This window comes from Mesocricetus auratus, unplaced genomic scaffold, assembly GCF_017639785.1.
Source record: "Mesocricetus auratus isolate SY011 unplaced genomic scaffold, BCM_Maur_2.0 Super-Scaffold_100676, whole genome shotgun sequence".
NCBI lineage: Eukaryota > Metazoa > Chordata > Mammalia > Rodentia > Cricetidae > Mesocricetus > Mesocricetus auratus.
The window spans coordinates 165,372,911-165,393,978 of record NW_024429266.1 but is presented as its reverse complement, the minus strand read 5'-3'; the positions used below and the strand labels follow the sequence as shown (position 1 = coordinate 165,393,978).

General features: G+C 35.9%; 1 protein-coding gene across 4 annotated transcripts in view; it reads right to left on the bottom strand.

Moving 5' to 3' along the window:
* The window catches only part of Cntn6 (contactin 6), a 393,737-nt gene that overhangs the window by 200,930 nt on the left and 171,739 nt on the right, over nucleotides 1–21,068 (bottom strand). For all 4 annotated transcript variants that reach the window (XM_040738250.1, XM_040738246.1, XM_040738248.1 and 1 more), the window contains exon 4: nucleotides 18,529–18,704. In XM_040738250.1, the coding sequence (XP_040594184.1) occupies nucleotides 18,529–18,704 (176 nt within the window). The remainder of the gene's footprint in view (nucleotides 1–18,528; nucleotides 18,705–21,068) is intronic.

The window sequence follows — 21,068 nt, the reverse complement described above, 5'->3', positions numbered from 1 at the left end:
CACAATACAGCACCACACAGAATTGGAAAAGATCTGCACCAACACCATATCAGTCAGAGGTCTGAACTTCAAAATATACAAAAAACTCAAGAAGCTAGTCACCAAAACATCAAATAATTCAATAAAAAAGTTGGATACATAACTAAACAGAGAATTTTCAATAGAGGAATCTAAAATGGATTAGGGACACTTAAGAAATTGCTCAACATCCTTAGCCGTCAGGGAAATGAAAATCAAAACAACTCTGAGATATCATCTTACACCCTGTATAATGACTAAAATAAAAAACACCAAGACAGTTTATTCTGGACATGATGTGGAGAAAGTGGAATGCTTCTCCATTGCTGGTGAGAGTGCAAACTTGTACAGCCACTTTGGAAATCAGTATGGAGGTTTCTCCAGAAAATTAGAACCAGTCTACCTCAAGATTCAGCAACTCCTATCTTAAGCATATATCCAAAGGATGCACATTCACACAACAAGGACATTGTTTGAACTATGTTCATAGCAGCATTATTTGTAATAGTCAGAACCTGGAAGCAAGCTAGATGCCCCACAACTGAAGAGTAGATAGAGAAAATGTGGTACATTTGCATAATGGAGTACTTCTCAGCAGAAAGAACACAATGGAATATTGAAATTTGCAGGCAAATGGATGGAACTAGAAGAAACTATCCTAAGTGATGTAGCCCAGCCACAGAAAGACACACATGGAATGTTCTCACTCATACATGGATATTAGACAAAAAGCAAAGGATTTCCTGCCTATAATCCATACCAGAGAAGCAAGGAAACGATGAGGACCTTAATAGCCACATACATGGTCCCCCAGTGAAGTGGAAAAGACAAGAGCCCTTGAATAAATTGGGAACATGGAGAGTGGGTGTAGGGAGGTAGGAGAAAGAGGGGGGGGCGAAGAAGACGGTGGAGGAGTACAAGAAGGATCAGGAAGATTGAGTGGGGAGAGGAATAGAGAAGAACAACAAAGGAGACATATTAATACAGAGAGTCACTGTAGGTTTAAAGAGAAATCTGGCACTAGGTAATTGTACAGAGATCCACAAGGATAACCCCAACTAGGAACCTAAGCAATAGTGGAAAGGCTACCTTAAATGCCCTTCCTCTATAATGAGAATGATGATTACTTTAAATGCCATCCTAGAGCCTTCATCCAGTAGCTGATGGAAGCAGAAGCAGAGATCCACAGCTAAGTTCGGAGACAAACTCCTGGAATCCAGCTTCACAGAAGAAGGAGTGACCAACAAAGGGGACAAAACCACGCTGAGAAAACCCGCAGAAACAGCTGACCTGAGAAAGTGGCAACTCATGGTCCCCAGTCTGACATCTGGGGAAACAACATAGGACCAAACCAGGATGCTTGAATGTGGGTGTCAGCTTAGAGTATTGGGCAGTCTAAGAGACCTCTGGCTGTGGAACCAGGATGTATCACTTGTTCAGGAATGGACTTCGGGAGCTCATATCCTGTGGAGGTACACTGTCATAACCTAGATACTCAGGAGAGGGCCTAGGCTCTGCCCCAAATGACAGATTTTGAAGATCCCATATGGAAGGCCTTATCCTCCCTGGGGAGTGGATGGGGGATGGGACGTGGGGTTCTTTGAGGGGCATGGGAGGATGGGAGGGAGAGGGAACTGGGATCAATATGTAAAATGAGATTTTTTCTAATTTAAATAAATTTACATAAAAGAAAATTCTCATCTTATTACTAAGTTTTGATGTTTCTTGCAGATCTTCCACTCTCTCTTTTTTTTCCTTCACTCATCTACGAAGTGACAACAGTACCAAAAGTCATATAGACATGTGGATATTGCATTCAATTATTTATTGGAATCTCAGTCACTTTGCTTCAGCAAAAGTAGAGGAGATACAATGAAAGTCACCCACAATGTAAAGGAACGTTAAGAATAATGCTTTCCCCTTCTTTTCAAATATTAAATGTTATCAACGAGAATCTCACAGTCTTGGAACCTGAATGTGCTTTGTTGTTAACTGTGTCTCAATCATACATATTGCTTTTTCAATACAACTTTCAGAGGAATGATCTGTGATAAAGTTGACACAGGAAATGCTGAGGGAAACTGGTATATAGTGAAATAAATCAGATTAAAATAAAATTGATGGAACAGACTCAAAGACAGCTCCTCAGTCTCTTCCTCAAGTTCAGATGTGGTGTCTCCATGCTGCCTTTGAATGCTTGCATCTGACTTATTCAGAGGAAGAATGAAGCAGTTAACCTACAGCTATCTAGGCAGGGCTGCCATTTTAAAAGTTTGCCTCTAGTCAATAATTAGTTATTCTCTACAGGAGAAATATCCTGCTGTATATATCTTGGCTTAACAATTCATTGTAACCAACTAGTGTCTTGTTCTGCCAGGAGGAACAGCACAGTAGAAGATTTCTTCAGGAGAATCAGTCTCTACTTCCTGTTACTACCATTTTTCATGATACTGTAACTACAGCAAAGAACTAGTGGTAGCATTTAATTGCAAAGTGGATTATGTCACCAGCAGCCTACTTACTTAATGCAAATAAGACAACCTCATGTAGGGAGCCTGAGGAAGCTAAGTTAGGCATTTACTGCATGGCTCAGAAGGAAAGTACGTTCCCATGGGATCTAAGACTTACACATAAAAAGAAATTAGAAGAGTACTGTACAAAATAGGCCTGTAACCCAGATCTTGGGAACATGTTCTGATGCATAACAAAAATAAAAATTTCTAAGGAAATATGAAATAAATTGAATCTAACAACTGTTGAGTGTGTAAGATAAATTTTCTGTATGATAAAACCACCACTAACAAGTTAAAATGAATGTGGTCATATTTCACAGCCCTTATAATAGAAAAATACTAATGTTCATAGTAAATCACATTTAGGTATTACTCTGAAGTCTTTAATAGAAAAATTGGACAAAGGTCATGACTAGGAAATTTTCACAGTGCTTCTAAATTACCAATGAACATGTGAGAAAAGTCAAATTTTATTAATAACTTAAGAAACCCAAAGGATAAAAGCAACAATTTGTCACTCAATACATTGCTAAGAATAAACACTAATGACATTTTATATCAAGAGAAAGTAAGAACACAGGAAGTGAGATGGCTGGGCAGAAACAGGAAGAGTGACAGCTGGGTGAAGAGAGGATATAAGGGTGCAGAAACAGGAACTAGTTCTCTTGTTGGCTGAGGTACTAAGGAGGTAAGGTGTGTAGCTGTTGCTTGTTCCTTCTTTTTGATCTCTCTGTATTTCCCTCTATATCTGTGTCCAGACCAATTAAGAACTCCTTCTACATAATTAACAAGTAACAATGCAAATTTTATGTTTAAAAAGGTGTAAAAGAACAGACTGGGACACCTCTTATTTGTTTCTTGGCAGGATATAAGTAAAGAAAATAAAAGCAATAAATCAGAAGCATGCCGTTTTAAACATACTGAAATATTGTGAAAGAGCTGGTCACATCCTTAGACATTATTTCTTCTGATACTCTCATTTTATAGAGGGAAAAAACATCAGGTTAAATTACCGAACAGAAGTTAGATAGAGAGATAGTAACAGATTTGGGATTTTAGAAAAAAAACCAGTCTGGGTAATAAATAAAATGTCCCTCTTAATTGTAAGACACAAAGAATTGCCTAGAAACTTAAAGATTTTGTTGCAAAGGATGAAATCTAATGGTGGATAGCTGAGCTGGTGAAGGAAAGAAGCTATGTTTCAATATTCTCTTAGTTTTAATGTGTTGAAGGGATTATTTCTGAGAAAGTACTAGTTATACTCAATTGAAACACACATAGCTTGCAAATATGGCAGATGAATGGGCAAAACTCCCTGGCATTGGAACAATGAGTATGCAAAGGATTTGTTAAAGATTGGCTTTTGAAATACATTTCACCCTTTCAGAGAATTTGGAACTGAGTTCTGATACAGAATACAGTTTTCTGGGTAGATGAGGCTTGCATAAATAGGGGATGTCTTTGGAATTTTGGGTTTATTATAATATCTTACATACATAGGAGGGAATAGGTCATAAAAAATGATATTATTGTCAAGAAAAGAATGAGTTACAAGTGTAAGGTTTGGGTGTGTATTCATGGAAAATCTTATTCTTCTCTTATGCTATAAAATGGAGAGCTGAGGAGAGATGGTTTTATTCATAACATCACATCGTCGGATACTCCCTCCTGTTAATGGTATAAACAGAGGTGGGTATTCAGGGGTCAGCTAGACCTAAGGGCTGGAAGGAGATGACTTGTTAGGACATCTGCTGCTGGGAAATGCTTTGCAAAGAAAAGTTGGGTTCAAATCTTGACTTCTGTTACCAGCCATCTTCAAGTTCAAAGTCCTGGTTCTCATACTCACTTTCTATGAGTATTTCAGGAAGCTGGGTGATTGCTGTGTCTGACATTCAGCTGACTGCACACCTATTAACTTTTATGAATAGTAATACTTACATTAGTACAATAGTCACAGTTCTCAGCCAGCTTGGCTTATCAAAAACCCGTCATAAATTTTCTGTATGATCTAGGTGCTTTTTGCTCCTTCTCAAATGAAACCAGCAACATTGTAAATGAATACAGAGAGCTGTACAAAAACAAAGAACCTTCCAACTGGCTCATAGAGAGCTGGAAATGGGTGTTGACCTCCATTATAGTTGTTTGTATTTAATCAAAAATAATCACTTTCATTTGAATCTGATGAAATAATGAAAATAAACCCTTTATGCTCTAGGGATAGACCTCAGTCAGCATTATTGTAGTTTGTTTGATAGGGATTTCTGAAAGAATTAAGAGAAGGTTATATAATCTCCATTCATAAACAAACAGAACTGATTTATGCAAAACAACTCATTAATATGTATGTGAAAATAGATCTCTGAACTACATAATGCTCATAAAGGGGCAAAATACCCAGCAATTGTCTTGTTAAATCAGAGCTATATGTCTAGGCTCCTCCTCATTTGCATTTTCTGTCTGGAGCAGAAGCATTGCCTGAGAGGACAGTATTTCTGAGAAGGAATTACACTTTGAAACCATTGCTTTGGCAAATGTTCAAGCCCAGTGCTCCACTGATCTTTATTCCCATAGCCTTAATGGGAATTTTGTTTATTTCTTTAAGTGAAACTGCAGTTATGTGGGGGCATATGCTTAAGTACAACAAAGACACAGTGTCCTCACTGCTTATGCATGTGTTTCATAGATAGAAGCAGCTCAATAAATACATTGTTGAGATGGACAGGTAAATTTGTTGAAGGGTCATTCTGGAATCCATAAATACAACTTTACAATGTGCTGTTCCACTGGTTACAGCAGGCTTTCCTGCAGCATCTCTTTTGACCCTTTCGTAATAGGCTTCCCTAGGTACCTGCTTATAGGTACTGTTGTAGACCAATTGATTCTGAAATTGTCTTTATTGGAATCACCATGAATCATCTTATGTTTTATAATTTAAAAACAATAATTAGAGATGATTTTGGGAGTATATTTAAAACATGGGAATTCCCTGAACTGAATCCCAGCTCATTTCTTTTCTATTGTTCTATGACACATGATTTCATATCCCAGAAAATAATATTTTGTCATCAATAAAAGTAGTGGTATAACCAGAATTTTAGTTAAATATGACAATCTTGAGAATTAAACAAGAAATATCATTTGAGAAATTTAAGATTTATTTTTTTTAAATTTTCAAATATAAGTGTTTTTCCTTAGTGTACATATGTGCTCTAGGTAACTGGTGTCTGCAGAGCCCAGAAGAGGTTAGCAGGCCTCCTGGGACTGAGTTACAGCTACCCTTTTTGAGCTGTCATGTAGCTGAGAACCAAATCTTGGCTGTCTTTAAAAGCAGTGAATGTTCTTTATTTCTGAGTCACCACTTCAGTCCCAATATGATCCCTTCAATTAAAAAGAACGATTGTAAAATGTCATATTTTGCTGAGGATTCATTTCAAACACTGGTATAAAATGTACAAGTTGAGTATAGCTTTACAGAACTTAAAAAGTTTGATATATTTGATCTCTTTAAATTGTCATAGGCACACTGTTACAAAACCAAGGGAGACCAACATTAGTATGTTCATGTTCATTTGGAATACAGACAAATCTGCTTCCAAAATCATACTTTTTGGACATAAGGAAAGAGACATGGCCCACAAAAAGCGCATGAGAAATTACCAAGTTGATAAATCCACCCCAGTTTTCTGGAATAGGTAAGCAGAAAGTCTGGAGGGTTTTTGTTTGTTTCTTTGTTTTTTTTTTTACTGTTTTCTACCTATATAATATGTATACAATACATGAGTAAAGCAAATATTAGATTATAAGCCCAGGCTATAAAGCAAATTCAGGCTAGCCTAAAGTGCATAGATACTGTTATAAAAACCAAGCAAAAGAACAAATAAAGAAATGATTAAAAAAATCAAAGGGCAACAAAGTCTGCAGACTTGGTGAGTAGTTCAGATCTTGTATAACAAACACAAATTTCTGTGTTTGAAATATACCCTGGAAATGAGCCCCCAAATGAGGCACTTGTCTGAACACAGATAAACAAAACAAAGGAAAACAGAGTAGTTAAAAAAAAAAACCAAAAACCAAAAAACACTTTATTCTTGTAGGGGATGGTGGGATTCTGGGACAGCAAAGAAAAGAGTAGATTTAAATATAAATAAATACTAGTTCAGTTCAGTCTTTACAGGCACAAAATATACTACTATTTATTTGTCTGCATGAATTATGCCTTTGTGAATTTACTCACCTGTGGATCAAAATCATTAAAAGTAAACTTATCTGTACCAAACATGAATAGACCATTTTTATTTTTGTTATTCTCTAAACAAACTTCAGAACAAAACAACTTATGCAGCATTCATATTATATTAGGTATTCAAAGAAATTAAGAGATGAACCACAGGTTATAAACAACACTACATCATTACACATAAGAGACTTCAGCATGGACCGATTTGGTTCTGTTGGGGGTTCTATAATCAATCCCTCTTGGAATGAGTACACACACACACACACACACACACACACACACACACACACACACACACACGATCATCAGTATTATAATATGTATATGAATTAATTTCAAGAGCATTGAAGTTTTAAATATCAAATACAAGACAGTTTATTATAGAAACTGGTTTTATGAATGCAGCACAGAGAATGTTTTATTAGCACATGCGGGAAAAGATGAATAAATTGGACTATATTGATTTTAGAAGGTTCTGTTTATCATAGATATAATTAAGAGAATAAAAGACAAGCCACACCGTAGGAGATGCTTTCTCAATACATAAAAATAGCAAAGTGGTCTTACCTAGAATCAATTACTGTGAAAAAGAAGTCAATAGAACAGAAAGATAAGAAAAACAAGTTATCAAGTATCAGCAAGACTGCAGAACAAAGCCTTGTCACTAAAACCATAAATTAATAAAATCATAAAGTATTATTGCCTTTTTTTGTTTGTTGTTTTTGTCTTAATAGGGACTTCGTTTCTATATGTACCTCAGGCAGGCAAGAATGTGGAATCCAGCTTCCCTGTTCACAGCACTAAGAATATAGATTTTGACACCTGGCCCAGTTAGTGATATCTTTATAAGTGTCTATGATATACCAGTGCTCTTGGACTCTGTTTTATGTATAAACATGAACATATGGAAAGTTTTGTAGGTGTTAGAGTTAATATTACTGTCAAACTGGACAATATTTAGATCTGATCACTCAGGAGAGACACCTATGGACAAATTTGTGAGGGATTCCCTAGATTGGTTTAACTAAGGTGGAAACACCTACTCTGAACAAGGGTTACACTGTCCCAAGGGTTGGGATCCTAGACTTAATAAAAAGGAGAAACAAAACTGAGCATCAATATGAATCTCTTTTTGGTTCCCAATTGTGGATGTGAATGATCATCTGCTTTAGGCTTTTTGTTGCTGTGAGACCTTCCCTACCTTGATGGACTACATCCTGAAACTGAGCCAAAGTAACCCTTATTTCTTCAAGTTGTTTGTTAGGCATTTGATCACAGCAGTGAGAAAATTAGCTAACATAGGAGATAGTATTGATTCAAGATTTATGTAACTTTACACTTAAAAACAACTCACCCTACAACTTCAGTGTCTAAAGGATCAAGCATTAGCATATTATATTGTCTTTATTTATATAAAGGCAAAAAAAGGTGGGGAATTTGGTTTAACAGGTAACACACTTATCACACAAATATGAGGACCCTAGTCTGAATCATCAGAGTCTACATAAAGCTAGTCATAATAACAAGTATCTGTAACTCCAGCATTCCTACTAAGAGATGGAGGCTGAGACAGGACACTCCCTGGAAGCTTGGTGTCATAAAACAATGAAAGGACTCAATCAAATAAAGACAGATAGGTGGTGAGAATTGGTACCAAGGTTTTACTTGTTTGACCTCCACACAGAGGAACACACACATATATTGTGAACACATTATAAGCATATATACACACATAATATAGGCACAGAAGGGGAATCTTTAAAAATTCTTACTTAGAAATTATTAACTGACGGAGATGGCTCAGGTTTCAGAAGGGAGAAGGCAGAAGAATTTGAAGGAGAAAGGTTCAGGGGAAGTTGGCCAAGATGCTAGTAATATTCTATATATATACTTTTTTTATTAATGTGCCATTGAGTGTGATGATCTATCTATCTTTTATATTTCCTGTACACATTATATTTCTTAAGAAAGAAGAACGTGAACTAATAACTTAAAACAAAACAAACATTTCCAAGTATTATTTTAAATCTATTATGTGTAGTTTTTTTACACAGAAGATCCTAAATTAGATAATATCTCATTTATATTCAAAGTAAATGCCAGAAGACAATTTATCCAACATTTACAGCAAATGAGAACTTTGTTAATTTGTACCATTTCATCAGTTCCCAGAGAAACATTCTCATGAGATATGTACATAACTTGCCCAAAGCTATTTGTCCAATGAGTCATCAGCAAGCGTGTTTCTGTTCCCTGTTTCTCCTGCAGCTTAACAAATAAGAAACTCTCAATTTTGATGGGATGAGTCTCTTACTTTGTAATATTTTCCTCTCCCACCATGAGTCTTAGCCCATGCAGCTTAAATGTGCAATTTTATTCAAATGGAGCAAAAAGATTAGGGCCTGCTGAACATAAGTAGAAAAAGGCATTGGGAGAGGTTGAATTTTTTTGAAAAAGTATCAGTTTTGATAAGATACATAAATAGATTTCCAGCAGTGATGATGTAGGAGAAAATGGAGCTAACACATTGGATAATCTACATCCTGTTGATTTTTAAGATAAATATGATAGGAGCTAGCTGTAATTTAACCATACAAGTCTCATAGTTCATTTGTTTAAGATGTGAATTATTTTTAAAAGCAAAGTTTTTCCTTAATATACCAATTGGCAATAATGTTATTATAGCATTAACATAAATTTGGAACACTAAATCCGTTGTAACATCATAACACCACTTCAACATTAAAATGAAAAGCAATGCTAATTTGTCAACTTTCTTTCACTTAAAAAATTAGAGAGACAGATTTCTTCATGTACATGTTCATGTCATTCTCGTCTGCAAAAATGATGTTAGAAGGCATTTGGCATTTTCATTGATAATTAGGTATGCATTACCCACTTAATGCACACTTTACAATTACTAGAGTCTTTGCGACTTCCAAATGCATTTTTAAGTGTTATTTTTAAAAAGTTCTTTTCCTGGAACTTAGTTTATTTTCCAGATATAAATGTACTTTATCACCATCAGGATCATGTGCTATTTGAGCTGAATTTCAATGACATTTAGAATTGCTCAGGTCCCAATATTCTTTTCATTTTATTTATCAGTGTGAGAGTCCTCCAGCTTGGGAAATGATGAGACACATTACTTTCAAGTTCACAAGTGCCTTGAAATCCTTCTTTAGACAAAGACCTTTACATTAAGACTTGTACCTACATAGAGTGCAAGATCAGGAGTAGGGGTAGATTATTGTTAGAGGAATATAGCATGTCAGGCTGGAGCCTCACCTGTATTGTTACCAAGCCAGAATTTATATATCATTATTCATTCTAACACGAAGTATTTGATTGATATCCAGAATACAATACAAGGGTACAATTGTTTATTTGTTTAAATGTGTGTGTACCGGTGGGGGTAAGTGGGTACATATGGAAGACAGGATGATCTCAATGGTGATTCTTCAAGCACTCTACACTTTTATTTGAGAAAGAATCATTGCCCAGAAGTCACTAGATAAGTCTGACTACTGGCTATCCAGTAAACCCCAGGGATCCCCTTGTCTCTGTTTCATCACATCCTGCTTTTCTTCTTCAATGTGGTTCTGGAGTTTGAACTCTGATCCCCATGCTTGCAAGGCAAGAATTTCCCTAAAAGCTACTGTTCCAGCCAAGCGTATTTTTGATTCATGAGAATTCTACTTTCAAAATAAATACAAGCTATAAAAATATCTCAAGACAAACATGTGAGACATTCAGAGCCTGTATAGTTTGAGTAACCTTGGGCAAGGAACATAGTTGTATCACCTTGAATTTCTCTATCTGTAAAAATAGGGTTTAGAACAGCTTGCATGTTCACAATAATGATAAATGGCTTGGTGGGTATAAAATCTTTTGCATTCCTCTGGAAAAATGATGATGATTGTAAATGCCTACATGTTTATGGTGCTTTAAAGTGAATTGTTATTATATGTTAACCCAGAAGCATTCAAAATTAGTCCTTGGATATGATGCCAAATTCTATAATCTCACCACATAAGTTAAATGAACTAAAGCTTGTAACACCCCTAAATATGTACACCTTTGGTATTAGCAATTTTATCCAAGGAAAATGTATGGTGCATTTCAAATTGCCTTTCATGAGAAACTTCAAAATTCTGGACATTAACCAAATATTTGGGGCTAGAATGAATAACAAAACACAAATTCAGGCGTGTTAACAATGCAGGATGAGGCTCCTTCATGCCTTGCCATATTCATGTAACAACATTCTACCCATTGCCCTTGGCCTCTTCTCTGTGTGTATTAAATATATAGCCATTTATCCATCTTATATGAAGTGGACAATATCACCACTTGCATTCTACACATGAATTAACTCTGAGTACAATGTTACAGTGCAGATAATCTTCCAAAGCAGGCAGTTTGCTTTGATGCATATGTTCACTGCATTATACTCTGACTTTCTCAAGTTTTCTCAGGATCTCACAGTCCCATTCAATTGTTCCACTGCACAAAGAGGAAATACAGACAGAAGTTTCTGTCCTGCTTGGTTCCATGGCTATTTAGTCACAAAGAAACACATAGAGGTATATATGTTTATATTTATATAAGAAACTGTTTGGCCAATGACTTAGGCATTTTATTGGCTATCTCTCTAATTATTAACCCATTTTTTATTAATCTGAGTATCTACACATGTTCTTGGCTTACCGGTAAATGCCAGGGCATCCTATCATACATTGCATCTCCCTCACCACTCACCCCTCCTTCTCCAACCCTCCCCTTGGTGTTCCTCTTTGCAGAATTCTTCTAGTCTGGTAGCCCCACCTATACTTCCTGCCTGGATGTATCCTGCCTGTCCATTGGCCCGAAACAGCTTTATTCATCAGCCAATAAAAGAAACATATTGAAAGCATACATCTCCTATCAACAAAAAGTTCTTTTTTAGCCTCAGTCCAGAACAACTGTCACATCCTAACTCAGCTAGCCACATCTGTCTCTCCTCGCCTTTTCTATCACATGTTGTCCTGATCACACCCTTTTCCTGTTGAATCTTAATATCCTACTTTATCTAGTTTCTGTGTCAAGAACAGAAACTTATATCTCAATTCTCAAATAAAGTCAACTCTCCGTTGGATAAAATTCTTTGTTCTTTCTCAGAACTTAATGACTTCCTGCTCAGGGTACTGCTCAGTTACCTAAAGTCCACCTTTTATTTCACCTTATAAGAATTTTTGAGGTAGTACAGAGAACAGGAGGGGAGGGATCTTGTATTCCACTCTCTTTAAGTCTGAATATTGAGCATGTCTTTCGTTTTTTGTGGTTACAGGCAAAACAATTCTTTCTGCCCTTTTGAAATGGGGATTTTGATTCTATCCTATGCTTTATCATAATGAAGAAGATAGTCAATTTACATAAAAAGTTACAATAGTATTTACTATGCATGGGCAGTTTACTTTCCTTTTATACTGTTTTGTTTAGAACTGTACTTAAGGACTTGTTTGCACTGTTAAAATAGTAGGTACCTGCCCGCATTAACTCTACCATTTAATCTTTAGAGGCTATGACTATTCTTAACACATATAAGACTAGAATGTCCATGTGGTGTCCAGATGAATAAATGTAGGAGGCTGCCATGCTCCCTTACTTCTGCACTGACAGAAGAAAAGTATTAGAAAATATCATCCATGATTAAATATGAAATACAACACAATCCAAAAGTTTTATCCATGATTTCATGACAATTTTCTATGTATTCATTGTCAGAGTTCTATATAATAAAAGCTTCCTAAAAAGAGCTTAGTGAAATTATAGGTTTCTTTCTAAGCACCTACCTCGTTTCTCTGGGACAGTATTTTAAATGGCAGACACAGATTGCAATGCCCCACAGAAGTATAGAAGTACAAAGTAATTCATTAACATACACATGAAAATAGGAAATTGACCTACAACATTTGTCACCAAAGTTCTTGAGAAATAAAAAAATTCCAAACAGCTACAGGTGAATTAAAGAGCCATGCTGGATTTATCACTCAGAAATGCTGGTGTGAATGATAAGAGATGATAAGAGACAGAACATCCTTTTCAGAGTTAAATTTGGATGGATTGGAGTGGGGGTGGGAGTAAATTATAATATGCCTGAGTACAGAATCCTATCTTAAAGAAAGGTTGTCAGGGACCTTTTTGATCCAATAATACAAAACATACCTTAAAAACAGAGAAGTGAATGACTTGTTAAGATTAAAGACACATTTGCCCTATTTTATAATATGAATTTTTAAAAATATGGGCCACATTATTAGTAAGGTTTCATGCTGAGATAAATCATAAGGCAGAAAATTGTTGGCCATTTATAAAACAAACTAAGTCTGTACCATCAGCCTACTGCTACCATGATAAAAGTTAGAAGCAAAAGCCATCAATTACCTCATATATAACTGCAAAACCTCACATAGACAGTGTAGGTTCAGAAAGGGTGTTTACAAGTCTATTGACTCTGTAGGCAAAATCAATGCTACAGCAAACTACCATAAGACAATAAACAAAAGAGTTCAAACACCTTATTTTTATGTATAACTTTATTCTAACTTAGGGAAATTTGTGTAAGTGTGGCTTCCGAATAATTTTTTAACCTGTAAGAAAGTAAAATGTAAAAAAGATCTTATTGAGATGTTTTCTACCTTCCTTGGAGTTGCTTAAAAGTGTGACCCAGCAGGCAGAGATTTACATGAATAAGATTAATTTTACCTCATGCATGAACTTCTCAAAATAAAGTGTAGAAAAATAAACTAAAAACACACACGGTTGTAAAGTTTCCTACTTAGTAGCTTGACTAGACTGTGTTGAGAAAAATAATGTTGGAAATAATAAAGTTCTTAAAAATCATTCTGAAACAGGGAAAATCAATTAAATTTTTAAGAAGAGATGGATGGGGGGGGAGTTCACAGAAGAAGACAGAAACAGGGAAGTATAGCGCAAAGGCAGGTATATCTGATGTCTTCTAGGTTTCATCTCATTCTTGAGAGAGACCTGGAGAATTAAATACAGAAGGGGGGAAGCTGCAAAGCTGGGTGGGAAATCTTTTTCATGAAGGAACACATGCAGTGTACCAGGCACTTCAACACTAACCCCAAAGCTTATTTCACAGTTTACTGCCTTAGAGTTCTTCATTGAGAAAAATATTCAGAAAACAAATTACATTATTTGAAACTGAAATAAAGAAAGCGGGATCCCATAACTTGTCTGGACAAGTTATAAAGCAAGTTCTATTTTTCTAAATAAATATAATTAAATTAAAATGTGTTTAATAACAATATACCCTGGGAAAAGGCACAATCTATTTAGAGTTCAAGCTTCTATTCTATAAAATAGGGACAACAGAAAAATCTGACTTTATTGTTATTGGCTAGTTCAATAGAGTTGGTATATGTAAAGACTGTGGAAAGTAACTCTCTATCTCACAAAGAGAGCACATACTGTGTTGGCCAGACTGAGAAATCAAGCTAGAATCGGGAAGGACATTCACTCCATGCTGTCTATCCTCCTAGTGCCTGTCCATGCTCTCCAGTCTGCTGGGAGAAAATTGTCATTAACAGTAATACTCAGCTGTGGACACTATGTGCAATGCTACTGATTGGTCAGGTAACCTGTGCTCTCTGGTTCAATAATGGTGGGCCTGTTATGGGGACTATAACTCACTATCTAGTTGGAATGGAGACTTACTACACAGGAAAGAATTTATAGTTGGTACTGTAAACCCAGTCAAAAGACACTGTAAATGAGGAGGTCATAAGCTATGGTGGGGAAAGTCTTGCTATTGTCTTATTAAGTGAATATGGTGCTTCTGTCAAAGTTCCTTTCAATTAATTATCTTTATATCCTTAGATATGTGCTCTTGGCTGGTTTGTTTGGATAAACTTTTTACAATGGACAGTGGTAATTGTAAAGACTTATATGTGGTAAAAGTGATGAAAATTAAGTGACTTTTGAATTCTCAGCCATATATGAGACACCTTGTATCACACCCTTTTCTAGGTTCAGAAAACATGATACAAAAGGGGTCATATAGAATGTCAGAACTAGAGGAAGGGATGGAGAATTGTGCAATATTGACTTATGGCTGTGGGACTCTTGAAACGTGGCTTCCGAATTCAGGAACTTTTACAAGTTACAATTTCCTTTGCAAACCCTGAACAATATTGGGCATTTCACAGACCAGCAGTTCCCTGAAGATTTATAGAAAATTGGTGGTTGATAAAGAAGGAGGTATATTTGCTTCAGTTGCACAGCTACTGATAAGCTGCCATGCTTGTGTACCATCAGTTATGTTTATGGAAGCAATCCTAATGAAACTCATTGTGTTATCAACAGAAATATTAAAACATATGGGGAACTAGTTTGAACTGAAAGGAAAGTAAAAGTAGTATGGGAGAATAAAATAGAGGAATTGGGAAGTAAATATGATCAAAATGTGTGTATAAATATATACCCAAAATTAAAAAACATTATTTAGTTTAATTGATACATTCAAATAAAAACATTGAATAACCTTTGAAACATGAGAAAAACTTTATATATATACTAGAAGTGTTTTCTATGTGAAATAGCAATTAGAAATATGTAATTGTAGGGCTGGAGAGATAGCTCAGCCATTAAAGGCTAGGCTCACAACCAAAAATATAAGAAATATGTAATTGTATATGTAAATATGTATATGATGTATGTATGTGTATATGTATGTATATAATGATTGGATGAGTTAGAGAAATAATGAAATTGAGAATTAGAGATATCATTTCTAAAGTGTCTATGTGAATGAAAATCCTCATACTCATTTCCCACGTAATCCATGACATTGTTTAATACAGTAAATGATGGCATGAGATTCAATCTGTAAATTTCTCAACAGAGTGTTATTGTGAGAAGTGACCTAATTGCATTCTGTTGGATACATGATAGACATACAAGCTGAATTTGGAAATGACTGTATCTGAAACACCAGAATTTGACCCACATTGTTATTCAGCCAATGACCTTTTCAGTCAAACAACTATTGTTAATTTAAGGAGATGTTGATGCATTCAACAATGAAGATAAAGGTCATGAAGTTCGGGAACTCTCCACTGGGCCAGTGTGCATCTAGACTACAATTTCTTTGTTATACTCTAGACACTATCTCAGTGGTTGAGACAGGAAGCCTTTCAGACAAGTATCAAGAAGGCAGAACTCTTGGCCTTTTTCTCTCTTCACAATGTCAGTTGTAACATGAATAAATAAAAGACCCAGAGACTGATACTGGGAATCAAGCTGAAGATCTGGAAATCAAAGTTGGCCACTAGCTCTCACCTCAAGCTCAGACTGAAGGGGCAGACCCACACATTAGCTCTTCACCAAGACTCAAACTGCTGCCTCTCTTCAGCATGGTTGGAGAATCCTGAGACTTCATTATCTTTCTATCGTCCTGGATACTGAGCCATCCGATCTTAAGTGTGGCTGGAGAAGGAATGCCTCCTAGTGAATACTGAAGACCCTGCTTCTATCTGTCATACCCCTCTAGTTCCGGGATTAAAGACATATGATCTGTTACTCTTGTAGACTGATTCAATCTCATGTACTCCTGGGTGGTCTTTAACTCAGAGAGATCTGTCTACCTCTTCATCTTGAGTCCTAGAACTACAAGTGTGTACCACCACCTCCTAGCTTCTGGCTGCTGGGATTAAAGGTGTGTGCCTGGCTTCTATGGTTTGTGGCAGACTTTGCTTTCTGAATCCTCAGGAGAGCTTTAATAAATCGTAAATAATATATCTTAGTGCCTAAGTCAGCCTTAGTGGCGAAGAGCTTTTAAGTTTGCAAATACTGGACAAGGGTGCATCAACTCTTTCCATGGATAGAGTGAATATGTGTGTTTGGTCATATGCTGTTCCTGTGTGTGTACATGTTTGTGAGGGCTGGAGATTAACTTTATGTTACTTCCTCACTTATTTGCAGATTATTTTTTGACTTGTGGCTCTTTACAGAACATGGAGCTGACCAAATGAACTAGATAAGGTGGCCTGCAAGCCAAAGATCCTATTGTTTCCACTTCCCTGGGTTGAAGTGGCAGGGTTATGTCATTAACACTCAGCTTTTTTATATAGGTGCTCAGTTTGAACTTAGGTCCTTAAGCTTGTGTGACAAGCACAGTAGGCATTAACCTTTAGACTAACAAGGAAAAAATAATGAATATCTATGATGAAATAATTGGTTTATCTGACTCATGAAAGTAAATAATTCAACATCTTTTTAGTTTAACTTTTTTTTCTATTTGGGCAATATATTTTAGTTATGAAAAGTTTCAGATTCGAGTATTTCTTTAGCCTAAAACAGACAGTTTAAAATCATATAAGAAATTTTAAAGTGTTTTTTAGGGTGAAAGCAATTAAGAAGAAATATGTGGGTATGTAAAACACAATGTAGTACTTTCAGATATAAATATTCAGGATTTATTTAAATTGTTTGTGTGTTTGTCTTTTTATTGGGACACTCTCAGCACTCACGTAATGTGATTGTATGCCTACACCACTATGCCAGGGCCAGATATTTGACACATAACCCAACAGAAACACAGGAGCATCACAAATAAATATTCTATGTCATATTACATTTCCTTTGGAATTTGTCAGTGTGTAATCTGGTTCCAATATTCTGGAGATGTCTACCTTCCAAACTAATCAGTTAGCTTCTAACAACTGCACATTTCTGTAGGATATGTGTCCATGTTTTTCTCCTTATTTTATTTTCAAGTGATTCTCCAAGATGGAATGCAGAAATCAACTGCAATAATTATTGATTATATGCATATAACAAAATCGAGCTGTCTTCCAAACATTGAACCTCCTTGCACTCTGTGGAGATCATGGGATCTCTGGTGCTGAACAAACTTGGGAATATATCTGCACATCACTAGAGTACTTACTTTTTCCTGGGTAGGATGAGACTCACATTTCTAAGCAAAATCTTTAAATTTGTTTTTTTGAAATTTATAGACATAACAGATATTCCCATGAGTTACCAAACAGAAACAAGTAATATTGTGGTTCCCTGGCTTTTTTAGAGTACAGGGAATCATCCAAGGGGGAAAAGCAAGCCTTCTACTTTGTCCACACTGTGGGATATAATTACTCTCAAACAAGGCTTTCAATGAATCCAATATGAAGCATTTTAGTCCCTGGAATCACTATATATAAAGGATATAAGAAGCAGTGTCTATTGTTCATCTGCTAATGTCCCCAAATGTCACAAAGGTAATTACTTGGATGACATTTATGTGATGCAGCTGGACATTGTTACAGTTAATATAAAGCCTGCCTGTGGCAAACACTTTATTTCCACCTACTTCTCACTGTGGGTGTATAATCACTGTTCCTAGAGAAACACCCTCCTGACCCACATGACACCACTGCCTTGGGTTGTGGTACTATTCATAATTAATACCTTACTCAAAAGAAAAACATGAAAGGGCAACAATATTATATATGTCGTCTTAATATTATATGTGGCACTTTTAGAGATGTTTCTAAGAATACTTCAGAATATACAATTTAAAAAATATTTTCTATCTAAAATATAACAGATTTCGATTATCCTTGGGATCCTAGATTTATAAAATCAAAACTTTTTATACACATAAAAGCAGGCTACTGAAAAGGCTACCTTTTTGGCCCAACATCACCAGACTATTTTCCAGGTCATATTGAGTATGAAATTTTTCCACAAACTTACATGCAAACCGTAGTTTTGCTTTCCTACTAAGAATGGTACCCACAGGGTTGGTGGCCAAACACTGGTATGTGCCAATATCTTGATCTGTGCGGGGGCTGCTGATAGCCAAATTGCCTCCATCCAACCTGTAGTGATAACTCATTCTGAAATCAATATCTGTGCCATTTTGTTTCCACCTTTGAAGATAAAAAAGAAATAAAATTACATATGTAATATAGGGAACTGAATGCTCTTTATTATAAAATTATACTGTTTGAATTCCTATAAGCACAAAAATAAACAAACAAAGCATGTGATTACATGATCTCTGTAGATTTATTAAAGGTAATAGTGTTGTTTTTGTTAGTAGTCCTGGGTTTGAAATAGGACCAACCTCACACACTGTTACCTATGTTCTGTACCACTGGGATACATCTACTGAGTCATTTTAATTTCTTTTTTGTCTTCAGACATCTTCTCACCAAGTTGCCCATGCTGACTCCAAACACACTTTAAAGTCCTGACTGGCTGGGAACTAGGAACTAGCAGTTCTCATATTTTACTTTTCCACATGCTGAGATTAAAGGCTATGCTACCAAGCCTGGAAATACAACTGTTCTAGGGCCATTGATACAATCTGATAGGTTGTTTGGAAGCTCTTTACCCTTCAAAAGTTACAAATACTCACTCGCATGAAACCAGCAAATGATGAGAACTCTTAACATGGCAAATAAAATTAGACATAAGTCAATAATTCTGACATCTATTTCTTTAGAGACTTTTCAAATAATGTATAGCATATCTGAATCCCCACATTTGACACTGTAAAACTGAATGTCAGAAATGATTTAGAGACAGAAACACAAGAAGGCTACATTATATCCAGCACAGAGAAATCCAGCAAGGATCTGACAATACCCATTCAAGGTTGATAACAAAACAATAATAAACCGACAGCTTCAAAATTGTCTTTGTGAGTCTGCCACTAGGAAAATTAATCTTGTTGAAAATATTTTAATGGCACTCGGGAAAGCCAACCTAAAATTATATGCTAGCAAAACAAATACAGCTTGAGAACTTTTTATTTTAAGAAGTCAAAATCTCGGGTTAGCAATTATTTAACAGTCCTTCAGTACATGAATTGTCTACATAATACAGGGCATTAGCACTATTTGGAAAGAAGCAGAACTAGCTTCATAAGACACCATTTGGTCACTTCAAGGCCAGTAAATATGCACTCAAACCATCTTACTAGATTCACTTCTCCAACTGAAAACCTCCCAACTTCATATTTTAAATTATAAACATTGCACATTAATGATATATATTTCAAAGTTACAAGTTGTGTGTAGTCACATAAAGTATTTATGGAAATAGACATTTGAAAGTAATGAATCATAGCTTGCACTTATAGAGGTAAAAACAATAGAGATAAAAAAGCCAAACCTCTCTTCATTTATTGTCAGAGTCATGGTTGAAGGGCTATAACTGTATATTAGCACACACACAGTCTTTCAGTGTAGCTTTTCCATGATATTGGAGTTTTCAGAGACAAAATCCCTAATTACAGACAGATGCGTGTGTATGTAGTGCTAGGTTTAATTAAGAGTGTTCAGTTGTCAGGATAAAAATAAAAAGAAGAGCTGATGTTCAGAGTTAGTGAAAATTCAATAGGGACTGACTGTTCATGTTTTCATTGATTATGTATCTGTAGAAAAAAGTAAGTTCCTTTGATTAGGGTCCTTGGAAACTGACTTGTGAAATGAAAACTATATTCTTAGTTTAAAAATAGAAAGGTGAGAGGTATATGTGAAAGACCTTCTGCTTCTGCTATTGATTCCAGGCTTTAGGGCTGTTGTTATCAACCTTCCTGATGCTGGTATCCCCAAGAATAAACTTATTCTTGTTACTATTTTGTAACTCTATTTTTCTACTATTATGTGTCATAATGTAAATATCTGTGTTTTCGAATGGTTGAACCCTTTGACTTCCAAAATGGGTCATAACTCACAGGTGGAAGATAATTGCTTTAGGGTAATTTGTCCTGAGCCTACCACTAAATGGCCTCTTCCTATGTAATATACCCAGTTTTCAAAAAGGAATGACATTCTACAAAGTTATTTTGAATACCATTGATTTTTTTGGGGGAGGCAGCATTGTGACAGATTTACTGGAGAAAATCTGACTAATGTCTACTAAAACTGAAAAGAAACACAAAATTGTGCACTCCTTTATACTATTATTAAAGATGCAAGTGATGACTCAAATGTCAAATCAACCAGGGGATTTGAAGAAATGATTTGCCCACCTCCTACATATCCCTACATATGTCATCTTCTCTCTCTCTCTCTGTCTCTGTCTCTGTCTCTGTCTCTGTCTCTGTCTCTGTCTCTGTCTCTCTCTGTCTCTCTCTCTCTCTCTCTCTCTCTCTCTCTCTCTTCGAGACAGGGTTTCTCTGTGGCTTTGGAGGCTGTCCTAGAACTAGCTCTTGTAAACCAGGCTGGTCTTGAACTCACAGCAATCCACCTGCTTCTGCCTCCCCAGTGCTGGGATTAAAAGAG